Genomic DNA, 13,224 nt, shown 5'->3' on the forward strand with positions numbered 1-13,224 from the left:
AAAATTATTAAAAAATACAAAAATATTTACTTCATGTACTAAGATAATATATAAAAACAAAATACATAATATAAATATTAAAATAAATCTATGTTTACCTGTTCATTCAAATATGTATCATGAATCTTTATTGTTAGGTTATGTATTTTTACTTCCACATTATTGATTTAACAAATATATGCAAATTGTGTATCTTGTGAACATTGTAATGTATACATTTGATTAGTTAGAATTAAATCTTACAGACTTCACCAAACATCATAATTCATATCTATCATATACGTATTTATATTAGAAGAATAATAGAAGATGAAAATGGCCTTGGCACATCCTCCATATATTATGAAAAAAAGAACTAAAATTAAAAAGATTCCTAAATCCTGAAATATAATTGTTATATATATATAGATATATATATAGTAATGCTCTATTTTTAATTTACATAGTATTTATGTTTATAAATCTTTATTAACATTACATTATTAAATAGAAGTTTGATAAAATTGTAAAGTCGAAAAAAATGTACTCAACCAATCAATTCTCTTTATTTACTGTCTGAAGTTCTGTAGTTTCAATGTTACCATGCAAATTTCTAAAACTGTTGGTAATGGTGATGTAAAATGTCTGATAATATATAGTTCACTGACATCTTAAATTTAATGTTTACACTTGTTAATTGTGTTCATGTATTTACATGAATTGATTTTTGAATTTTATGAAGCTTTACTAGCTAAATGTATACACTGCATAGGATTTATAATATGTAATTAGTAATTATACTAAATTTGGAAAATTACACTCAAAAATGAATTTGACAGTTGCTTTGAAGTTTTACATTACACGAATGACAGAGGAAAGTGGACCTGGTATGAAAGTTCTTTTAATGGATAAACAAACGGTAAATAAAATTCTGTTTAAATAACATTTCCTATTTATTAATATCCAAAACAATTAAACTTAAGTGCTCATAATTACAAGGTTATAAGATATTCATCACATTTTGCACACAAACATTTACATATATATATTTTTTTAACATTAAATTCAGTAAGACACTGTTTAACACTATCTGATTTGATTAACATTGTTCTTTTTCAAATAAGATGTTTTGTATATATGTATATTATGTATATTTATAAGCTAATATAAAAATATCTAGAAACTAAAGTAAATCTTTCATATTCTTAATTGGATGTTTCCTTGTCCCTATTTATCTTGTGCTAAGATGACCTCATTTAATACTATTTTGTTTAATGCTTTATTTATTAAAAACAGATCTCGAGTATTAAGTATGATATCATTATATTAAAAAAATCAAATGAAACTTGTCTATAATAATGGTATTTGCTTTATTTAGTACATGGAAGTTTTATAACACTTTTGCTTTTGATTTCTTTTTGTAATTTCATACAAAAAAATATTTTATATTCACATGTTTACGAAAGTAAATGAAAACCATTATACATTCAAAGAACATGATAAAAATGTAACAGAATTTCTTAAAATATAAATACATGAAATATATTCCATTCTACTTCGATGAGAAAAATATATAATTATAATGAATATTTTTCTAATTCAGCAATGAAAAAGTATACAAGACTAATAAAAGACATTAAAGTTGTTAACATAATTTCCTCAAAAGTCAGGAAACGTTAAAAAGAGTTCTCATAATCTACATTCATGTATTGGCATAATTAATTATAAGTAACAGACAAGAGATAATAATAATAAATAACAACAAATATTAAAAAGATTGTAGTTATATAATGGTGTAAAAAGTCTACATTGTACAAATTAGGAAACTAAAATTTGTTTGTTATACTGATTACAAATGTAAAATTCCAACTGAAAATAATTGAACATATTATCATTAAATAGTTCATAATATTCTTTTTATCTTTCAAACACTTAAATATATATTTCATTGTTTATAGTACCTATTAAGTACTTATTTATAGTACTTACTAAGCTATGAATTTTTCACTATGTAGATTATTACTAAATAATTATAACAAATATTACATTAAATGAAGTGTTTAACAAAATTATTTTGCTTCAAGGAATTATCTAGATATAATGGTAAATCTATTCATTATGCACTTGTACAAATATATATAAAACAATTTTGTAAAAATTTGTGTAATTTCAGACAAGTATAGTAAGTTTATTGTACAGCCAATCAGAAATATTTATGAAGGAAGTTTATCTATTTGAAAGAATTGACACAAATACACGTAATGAAGGTTTAAAGCATTTAAAATGTATAGTTTTCATAAGGCCAACCAAAGAAAATATTGAGATCCTTTGTAATGAATTACGATGTCCTAAATATGGCACCTATTATATTTGTAAGTAATCTTAATGAATTTTTATTTTTATGTTCACTATTAAAATATTTTAAGATAAAATAGGGAATTTATTTATAATGAATATATAAGTTGCAATTTATATATATTTCTAAAATATTCCTATTGATAGCTGTAATAAAAGAATTAACACTTTACAGTTCATAAATTGTATACCATATAAAGCAATAATATACAATAATTATTTTCATTTTTTTTTTGATCATATTGAATATAATATATTGATCATATTTCTTTTATTGTATGTATTCAAGTAGTTAACACTTACATAAAAGGATAATGTTTCCAAAAATTATAAATGATAATTCATTCATTTGAATGTAAAAACAACATATGTAGTTAGTGTATATGCTATTCCCCTTTATTTGAATTTACTATTTATTTCACTCGTTTAAATATTGGATACTTACAGTTAAATAGGTATTGCAATGCAGTAATATTATGAATTTTCTTCCATATGAAGATGGAAACAGTTATAACTGATTTATGAATTTGGACAAATAATTTTCAGTAAGTAACCATCAAAAGTTCCAACTGACATTCAATTCCATTTTTGTTAATTCACAACATTAAAAACTGAAAAATAATATAATATTAATAATAGAAATGATATCTAATTTTGACTTTAATATTTAAAAATATTATACTTGTCCTTATCTCTACATAAAGCAAAATAACTCTTCTTAACAAAGAGGTGAATTTCAATGTTATATTGTAAATAACGATAAACAACTTACAAATAGTAGTTATTTAAAAAAATAATTTTTAACTTTTGTGACCACAATTTATCTGCTATGGCCTAAAGTATTTGCACAATTATTTTATAAACTGGTACTTGTTGAATTGAGTTTTTAAACTATTAATGCATAATGTTCCAAATTTGGATCAAATTACTAAAATACAGAGTTATGGAATTTATGACAAAGACTGACAATTTTTAACATGTTAATTTAATATAACATAGAAAATGCATAAGTGAAAAGGCTATAATAATGTAATATAAATATAGTGAAAATATAAAAGCTAGATCTGAGTCAAAGACTGAAATATAAAAGTTATTTGTTGAAAGCTATAATACCTGTAAGTATGATAATACATACATATTGATATATACATATAACACTAATAAATGTACTAATTTTATTTAATTATAAAGATACTGATTTTGTATGATGTTGTATTGTGTGTTCAATAAATTTATTTTGAATTATTTTCATATTTTTTATTTTCCTTGTTTTCTTTTAACTAGAATTAAATTTGATGCATTATCTTTATTAATATTTGCAGATAAATATCATAAAACTGTAAAGTGTTAATAATAACAAAGTGTTAATATGCCATTCAGCAAAATATAACATCACTTTTTAGATTTCAGTAATATTATCGCAAAAGCTGATGTTAAACTCTTGGCTGAAAGTGATGAACAAGAAGTCGTGAGAGAAGTCCATGAATATTATGCTGATTATTTAGCTATTAGTCCACATTTATTTTCACTTGGCATAAATGGATGTTCACAAGGTAATGCATTTTCTATGATAGGAAAATTTTCTAAAAAACTGAAAAATCAATCTTAAGTCTATACTAGTAAATTTTTAATAGAAATCTAAACGAAGTATCCTTGTTGTATTGAAATTGATTCTTTTAACAAGTTATTAAATAGAAATACTTTATTTGTATAATTCATTAAGATAACGTATTTCCACTTTAAATCATTTTTAACTTGATAATTTTATTGATATATATTATTATTATTACGTATTAAAAAATCGAAAATATTTAATAAATGTATTAGTACTTCTATTTTTTATTTTTTTTTTCATGAAGGTTTATTATGGAATCCAGTGCATTTGCACAGAACCGTTTTAGGCATAATTTCTGTTCTATTATCAATTAAAAGATGTCCCTACATACGATATCAATGCAGTTCTGAAATGGCAAAAAGATTAGCAGAAAAAATACGGGAAGTACTGAGTAAGGAATCAAGTTCATTTGAGTTTAGACAGGATTCGAGTCCGATTTTACTTATACTCGACAGAAGAGATGATCCTGTTACACCCTTATTGAATCAATGGACTTATCAAGCAATGGTGCATGAATTATTAACTATTAATAATAACCGTGTTAATTTGTCACATGTGAAAGGTATTTCAAAGGAACTGAAGGAAGTTGTTCTTAGCGCAGAACATGACGAATTTTATGCAAATGTAAGATTATACTGCATTTCACTAAATAATTGTATGTGCTTTTTTAAACTAAAGCAAGTGATTTTGATAGAATTTATATCTCAACTTTGGTGAAATTGGACAAACAATAAAAGAATTGATGGATGAATTTCAAAAGAAAGCTAAAAAACACCAAAAAGTCGAAAGTATAGCCGACATGAAAAATTTTGTTGAAACTTATCCATTGTTTAAGAAACTTTCCGGAACTGTATCAAAACATGTAACAGTAGTCGGAGAACTTTCTTCCCTTGTAGAAAAACATAATTTATTAAGAGTATCAGAATTGGAACAAGAGCTTAGTTGTCAGAATGATCATTCTCTGCAGGTATAATTTAACATATTCTGTTATTAGCTGCTTATAACATCTAACTACACTTTTATTATTCCTATCACAGCTGCAAAAGATAAAAGAACTTATTAATAGTCAACAAATACGTGAAATTGATAGCGTGAGATTGGTAATGCTTTACGCGCTTCACTATGAGAAATATGCAAATAATGATATTAACGGTTTATTGAATTTATTAAAAAACAAAGGAATTTCAGAGAAATATATCAAGGTACGTTAGAATTAATGCAATTGTAATTAAGGATTTAATAACATTTTCGAAATTAATAACTTCAACATATCATTTCAGCTCGTGTATAACATATTAGAATATAGTGGAATTAATGCAAGACAAAGTAATTTATTCGACCGTGAAGCAGTAGCTAAAATTACCAAAAAATTATTCAAAGGTTTAAATGGTGTAGATAATATATATACTCAACACACACCTTTATTAAATGAAACACTTGAAGATTTAATAAAAGGAAGATTAAGCTTACAGACGTTTCCGTATCTTGGAAATACAATGGTATCCAAAAGGTACATTTTATATTCTTAATAAATATCTGAAATAAAAATTTTTGTTCACGTAAACATATTTAGTAATAAATGTAACGTTTACATAATGATACATATTGATAATAATTATGTATATTTCAGGCCACAAGATATCATTGTTTTTATGATTGGAGGAACTACTTATGAAGAAAGTTTAACTGTTTATAATTTAAATAAACAAAATTCAGGGATAAAAATTATTTTAGGTGGTACTACTATTCACAATTCCACAAGTTTCCTAGAGGAAATTCAACAAGCTACAGCGGGTATACTGTCAAAATACAAAAATAATAACAAATAAAACGCTAAATGTACATATTTTTGGTTAACATATTTATTTATACAATTTTGTGATTATAATTAATCATTACATAATTATATTCTTTGATAATAATTACATTTTGCTGATAACAACTTGAAAGAAAGAACTGTAGTAATAAGAAAAAATAAAAATTATATCAATCTTATCTTTAAAACTAATCTTTTCAATGAACTGACTTTATGTTTCCCGAATTATGTTATTCATCGTCAATTATATCTTTTGTACGTAAATCCGTAATTTCATCCTCCTTTATTGATACCTTCAAATCATAAATGACATTTTTAATATTAATGCAAATATGTATTGTAAATATTAATATTATGTGATTATAACTAAAGCACTACATAAATATATACATTTACTTAAGAGAATATTTCTAGAATACATTATATTTTTGTTAATTTTTAATACATAATTAAGTTAAAAAAATTGCTGTTTATTAAAATGCTATTTTATTTTACGTACACACAATTTCTTCTTATTTTAAATAAAAGGCCATAAATACAGAGAAAACCCTGAATTCTAACTAATTATTTTTTTTAAACGAATTCCCGCCAGCTTCCATTTCTAAAAACATTTACATAACAAATGATATTATTATTTCTAATGTTTCCAATTTTCAGTATTTAAACATACTTCATATAAATTGCTTTTTAATTTTAAATATAAACTTGATTTCTTATCATTTAAAATAAAAAGTAAAATTCTGTACTAGATGTAACATTATTGCAAGATTGTATTATGTATATGCAACTTCTTGTAATATTAAAATCAATTTTTATCAATAGTATTTTATGTATTTATACAATTATATCTAATATATAAAAGATTAAAATCTTATTTATAAAATATAAAATATTGTATGATGTAATAAGAAAAAATTAAACCGAAAGCATAGTTTCTATAATAATATAAAACTTAGTATATCAATATAGTTTGCAAACCTTTTATAGTACTAATTCAATTTATTTGATAAAATTAACATTATGTAAATATAATATTCTCAAGTACTCGATCGGATTTGCGGTAAATTATCATCTGTTATTTACCAGCTAATAAAATTTCTAAAGTTGGAATATATGTAGTATATACAAGATGGTTCATTTGAATAAAGCCAAATATTTGCTTTATTTATTGTTTTAGGAAAAAATTCTGGACAAAATTACATTATTTCAATGGGTATATGTAACAATGAAAATAATTTTCTTATAATCATTCTTCTATTGATTTTCAAGGACATTGATAGGACAGCAACAAGGGCAACACCCTCAGAAGTAGAAATGGTAAGGGTTGTGGACGGTTCATTGAAGTGAAAATAGCGATAACAACCGACTTTGGCTCATGAATCACCAATTGGTCATGCCTGTTTTAAGATATTAAATTTGACTAACTAATTAATTGGGTAATGTTATAACACTTTCAACCCCATTTTCAATATTATTTTGTAATGACTGGAAGATAACTAAATATTAGAATTGTGTGTCTGAAATATAATGAAGTTAATCTCCTATTGTTGAAGACCAATCCCTGCATTCTGTTTATAAAATTTCATTTCGAAATCTTTTTTTATGAGGTTCTCATCAAAATATAATATGGTTGTAAATATAAATTCGTAGCATTTAAATTTATTCTTCTGCCTGAGTTCATCATTAATACTTCTCATGTTTTAAAAACAATTAAACTTTTAAATTGTCTTAGCAATTAGATTTGATAATGAACAGATGCTACTCTGCCTGTTAACCTATTTGCATTACTTACAGAATATTCTGTATATCATAGCATATTATGTATTTAGTAACGGTTCTTATAGGTTCAAACTTCAACTGTACATTATGTGTTACCGTGAAAGACTGAAATTGGAGAATGTCGACTTTCACCGGTGAATGTGAACACATACCAAATACGTCGGTGAAAGATCGAATATTTGATTACATTCTTGCACATACATTCGGACCCTCACTGGTGTATGTCGACTATCACATATATGCTCTGGTGAAGGTCCAAAAGAGAGGAGCCAACAAAGAGGCGACTGGCTCTCTCCCGCCAAATTCTGTATTCTGTTGGGAGTCAGTCAGCTTTGTCAGTTTTATGCAAGCTTTGATGATGCCAGCAACGTTTTCTTAATTTTATTTTCCGATACCGTAATTTATACTAAATGGATACTGCAGTAAATCGTGATCTTTTTCTTGAAAAGTTAAATGCATTAATTGCGGGTAAACGAGAAGACAATTGTTTTTATTTTTCTCAAGAAAAGTACTCTAAAATACTTTCTGAAGTGGTTTCTGCTAAAACTAAGTGCAACACACCTTTGGATTACAGACGATTAAAACGTTTTGACGTTTTAAAAATTAAGGATGAAGAGAAGTTAATTGTACCATTAAAACCAGGGGAAACGAATATACAGTATTATGTTACCAATGAAGAATTGTTCAGTATACTACATGAAACTCACACCAGAATAGGCCATGGAGGAAGAACACGTATGCTTAAAGAGTTGCAAGTTAAATACAAAAATATTACATATGAAGTTGTAATGTTGTATTTAAATTTATGCAAACAGTGTCAAATGAAACACAGTGCACCTAAGAAAGGTGTTGTGAAACCAATGGTCAGTTCTGAATTAAACTCAAGATGTCAAGTTGATCTGATAGATCTGCAGTCAAACAGAGATGGCGAATATAAGTTCATAATGGTGTATCAAGATCATTTAACTAAGTTTGTCCAGCTACGACCTTTGAAAACTAAAAGAGCTGAAGAAGTAGCACATCACGTTCTGTCAATATTTCTAACATTTGGTGCACCAGCAATATTGCAATCAAATAATGATAGAGAATTCAGTAATCAAGTCATATCCAAAATATGCGCTATGTGGAAAGATATTAAGATAATTAATGGAAAGCCTTGTTACAGTCAAACACAAGGCTCAATTGAAAGGGCCATTCAGGATATACAGAATATGCTAACTGCATGGATGAATGATAACAATTCAAATAAATGGTCAGATGGTTTACCCTTTGTTCAATTTGCCAAGAATACTACATACCACGAAGGAATACGCCAAAGTCCTTATGAAGCCATGTTTGGCGTTAAAGCAAAAAGAGGCATAGCATCATCTTTTTTGCCTAGCGAACAAATCACAAATATTGAAACCGAAGAACAACTTGAAGAAATTGCCAATACTTTTGAAACTGAAGAACATCTTGAAAATACTGTTAATACTTCTGAGAAAAATTTGAGCGGTGGTCATACTGAATACCATATTCCAGAGAAAAATATTGAAGAGGATCTGCAATCTACAATGTCTTCATATCAAGATCTGACTGAAAAACACGAGTTAATTTCTATAAAACGAGCGGCCGCAAAAGAAAATCTTCTACTGCAAGCAACAAAAATGTTACGAACCTCACAAAAATAATTTCCTCCTGCTCAAATTTGTGATGCTGCACGAATACAAGTCCCTGATGTCGACCATGGTCGTACAGATAGCCGAAATGTGTTAGCGGTTGTTGTTAGAATAGAAGACTCTGACTTTTATAAACTGGCAAATAAAAATGGTACCTTCAAACAGCTTTACACACGTAATCAGTTAGTAATTCGTAAAGAAAAGTTACTTTCCATAGATGAGAATTCGAGAAGCAGAGGGCAAGGCTATATATGCTGTTATTGCAAAAGGAAATGTTCCACAAATAAATGCAGTTTTGTAAAAACAAGGGACTCTTGTGCATTTTAAAGTGTCATAATAGTTTAAGTTGTTGCAATAAATAAGATTTGAATCACATAATTAAGTAATTTTTTTATTACTATTATTTTCTCATATAGAATGTACTGTGTGTTTGAAATTCTTGGTCACTCCTCTCAGAAAGAGAGGCGAAAAAGTTACGTCACCCTTGTAACGTTTTATAGCGACTAAATTACGGGGAAGAAATTATAAATCTCCGACATGTTCAACATTCACCATTAGTGTATGGTGAATGTCGACATTTACCGGTGTAAGTTAGAAATAAGGGTATTTAGCAAATATTTTAGACATACACCAAGTGATTATGCGAATGTTGACATTCACTAGTGAAAATCGACATTCTCCAGATTTCGGTGTTTCACTGTAACATATGTACATTATAGTAATACTATTTATACAGGATTGAAAGTGTTAAATATTTCAAAGAATATGCTACACTTATTGAGTAATAATGTAACATATTGCTTTACATAATTGTCCTGATACTTATCTTTGACTTTAATTTACTTATAATTTATAATAAATTGAAAATATAATTACAAATATATGTGCATGAAATTATTATGGATTACTATTATCTAAGTATTAACTGTTTTATATAAAAAAAATTACCTTTATTATTCCAGTTGAAAGTACATAAGATGTCATTGCCAAAACTGTAAAAAGTCCAGCAAGGATTTGATTTCTTCTTTTATGAGGGAATTCACCTTCTGAATAATTTCCCATACTTTCTGCTGTTTCTTTGGCTTTATATTCTTGACAGTCGTGGCTGAAACATCTTTCCGATATACGTGCTATGAAGCTTACTAAATTTTTGCAGTCCTTTAAATGATTTTGTAAAGCTGGATTAGGTAAAGGAACTTTAAGTAATGGTGCCAAGTAAGAATACACAATGGCATCTAGTTCAGTAGGTTCAGAACCAAAAAAATAGTTTGAATCTCCAAGACTTTCAGACAACATTGTTAAACATTTTCGTGCTTCAGAATATACCTGTTGTGTAGGTTTATAATTATTGAAGCTTCTTATATACCCAATATATTTTAATACTTGTATAATTATCAGATTCTTAATATAATATGCTATAATTAATTAAATGGTATACTGATATGAATTTACATATTTTACTGATTATTCGTAAATATCCATTTTCATTTTACAAAAGGTATACATATTATATTAGTTATTTAGATTATATAGATTACAACAATAATCCATATAATCATTATAACATTGTTGCATATCATTACCTTATATTCTATGGCAGCCATATCATCTTCTCTGGCATACAAAGCTTCAAACATTGAGCGAGCTTCTTGTTCAAATTTTGATGGGTAATAAAAATTGAATGGGAAAGGAATTGCTTTACAGTACCATGGCCTTATTAATTCATTTAGATTTCTTTGATCTACCCACCTAAAGATATTAATATTCCAAATATTTAAGATACATACAATAAATTCTGATATTATAATTGGGACCTGTACATACCAAATAAATTGTAATGCTGGAAATAATTTTTGTTTCAACATTACATCATAGGCTAGTATTTTTGCACATTCTTTTCGCTTTAATGTGTATTCTGTGTTATAATGGTTTTCTCTAAGATAGCCTATTATATCTTTAACTTTATCTAACGTAATGTTATTACTTTTTAATACAGGTAATCGGCCATTGGGTGTTTTGAATAAATTACTAGACTTATTTATTTTTAAAGCTATATTACTAAATTTAGCATAAACCTAAAGAAAAATTAATAAATATTATTTTCTATATTCAATATTTGCAAAGTATGTCTTAATATTATATCCTAAAAATGTATGTTTATGTTTTTTATTCCTTTCTTTTTAACTTATCTATTAGACAAATTATGATAGGAATGCAAAAGCAACAGATAAAAAATATGTAAATAAATAGTATATGGTGCATATATGTAAATAAAATAGATGGTACATTGTTTATAAATTAAACAAAGTTTTGTCTTTGCATAGATCAGTTGAAAAATTTTTTTATTGAATCTATTTATGATTTGCCATAGATCTTCTTGCTACAGCATGTAAAAACATATTATACTACACAATGCACTTAATTACCTTTCATTGTATAAGATAATATGAAGACAAACATACAAGTTTTACAAAGAAGACAAAAAATTATAGTTCTTCTATCAACATCTTTAAACTGTTAACTTGTTTAAGAATGGGTTAAACGTGACTTCAGATCAATCGATATATATTATTATTTTATTGAACAATATACTATACAATATATTACAACAATATTTTATATAAAATATTAAAATATATTGTACAATTCATCGCTACCTGAAATCTCAGGTAGGACCAAAAATGTTGATTAAACTAGGAATAAATTAGATCTGTTTTGACATTTTCGACAGACAAATAGCGCATGTATAACATTAAGTACATGTAAAAAAACTATTTTTATTATTTAGATGCTAAAAAACTATGTATCACTTTAACTATTTCACTTATCACTATATTCTTCACATAAAAAATGTAAAAAGATGTGATCAATAAAGTTATTTTAAAATTTAGGATACAAATATTTAAGTCATAATGTTAGTTTAACATTATACTTTTATTGCACACTTCAATTACACAAATTTTCTTAATTTAATGACCATATAGTTAAAGAAATGACAATTAACAGTTTACACATAATAAATATTCCATAAATCCAAATATTATTGCTTCTACAAAGTAGCATCGAACGACTATTCTACATTAAGCCTACTTCTACTCATAACCTGTATTCAAAGTACATACCAAAACTTGTAAACATTCTGGGTCTATTGATGGTAAACCCCAATCACCTTTCCATATACTTAATTCAAATTGCTCCATTTTATTACAAATTTAAACAAACGATCACTTATTTATTTTACAAGTTAAACATGAATTCCACGTGCTGCTTTTCACTGTATAGTAAACAAACAGATCCTTTTTACTGTTTCACCGGATATAAGACTTATATATACATCGATATTTCCAATATATATTGATGGAATTAAATAATATTTTTTATAAGCAAAGTTGACTATTATTGATTAATCAATTATTTAACTATCGATGAAAATAACAGTTTTATTCGCTTGTTTTAATACATATTGCCTCTTCAAATAATTTTATAGTGTATTTAAAATACAAATAATTTTCGATTATTTGAAGTCGATTTATTTTATATATCGATAATTTGTTACACGAAAATCAAATTATTATTTATTTCATTTAAATTTCAGGACTATTTATGAGTCTTAACGGCAAAGTTGCGAGCACGTTTATTTGAATGAATAAAGAATATGGGATTAAATAACTATTTTAAATAAAGTATTATTTTCTTTATTACATAATTGTATGCATTATATTGTTTCATTTAAGAAAATAAAACAATGCTTTATTTCAAAGAATTCGTTGTTTTTAAGATTAATAATTTTTTATTTAAAACAAGTGCTTCTTTAAATATTTCGATACAAATAACAAAATAAGATATTGTTCTTTTAATTGGACAAGAGATTAAAAATTTAATTTTTCGATAAAAAGTTTAGTTGGTCAAAGAATAATAACTAATTTTTAATTTTAATGTTAATTTTAATTTTAAATTTAGGAAAATATAACACTTTTTAAATAATACACAAAAGAAAAGAATTCTTAATAAATTATATTTAA

General features: G+C 25.8%; 2 protein-coding genes across 4 annotated transcripts; one reads left to right on the plus strand and one right to left on the minus strand.

Moving 5' to 3' along the window:
• The first annotated feature begins 609 nt into the window (after positions 1-609).
• On the plus strand, positions 610-5,953 carry Vps45 (vacuolar protein sorting 45). The gene is made up of 8 exons (XM_003701334.3): positions 610-898; positions 2,153-2,351; positions 3,738-3,887; positions 4,194-4,573; positions 4,644-4,916; positions 4,987-5,151; positions 5,230-5,459; positions 5,580-5,953. Exons 1-8 carry the CDS (start codon positions 806-808, stop codon positions 5,776-5,778), a joined length of 1,689 nt encoding a protein of 562 aa, XP_003701382.1. The 5' UTR covers positions 610-805; the 3' UTR covers positions 5,779-5,953.
• Positions 5,790-12,666, minus strand: LOC100881783 (metaxin-1). 3 transcript variants are annotated; one of them, XR_001095245.2, is made up of 6 exons: positions 12,325-12,666; positions 11,027-11,277; positions 10,786-10,951; positions 10,151-10,528; positions 6,265-6,366; positions 5,790-6,058 (listed from the first exon to the last, which is right to left on the minus strand). XR_001095245.2 is itself a non-coding variant. In XM_003701337.3 (5 exons), the coding sequence occupies exons 1-5, from the start codon at positions 12,400-12,402 to the stop codon at positions 5,996-5,998; spliced, it is 936 nt and encodes a 311-aa protein (XP_003701385.1). In that variant the 5' UTR covers positions 12,403-12,661; the 3' UTR covers positions 5,790-5,995. The 3 variants fall into 3 exon arrangements, 2 of the variants coding, with proteins under 2 accessions (XP_003701385.1, XP_076394794.1); XM_003701337.3 differs by lacking the exon at positions 6,265-6,366 and having other exon boundaries at positions 12,325-12,661; XM_076538679.1 differs by lacking the exons at positions 5,790-6,058; positions 6,265-6,366 and adding an exon at positions 6,899-7,162 and having other exon boundaries at positions 12,325-12,665.
• Positions 12,667-13,224: the final 558 nt, after the last annotated feature.

The sequence above is a fragment of the Megachile rotundata genome, chromosome 13, assembly GCF_050947335.1.
Source record: "Megachile rotundata isolate GNS110a chromosome 13, iyMegRotu1, whole genome shotgun sequence".
In the NCBI taxonomy this organism is placed as follows: domain Eukaryota; kingdom Metazoa; phylum Arthropoda; class Insecta; order Hymenoptera; family Megachilidae; genus Megachile; species Megachile rotundata.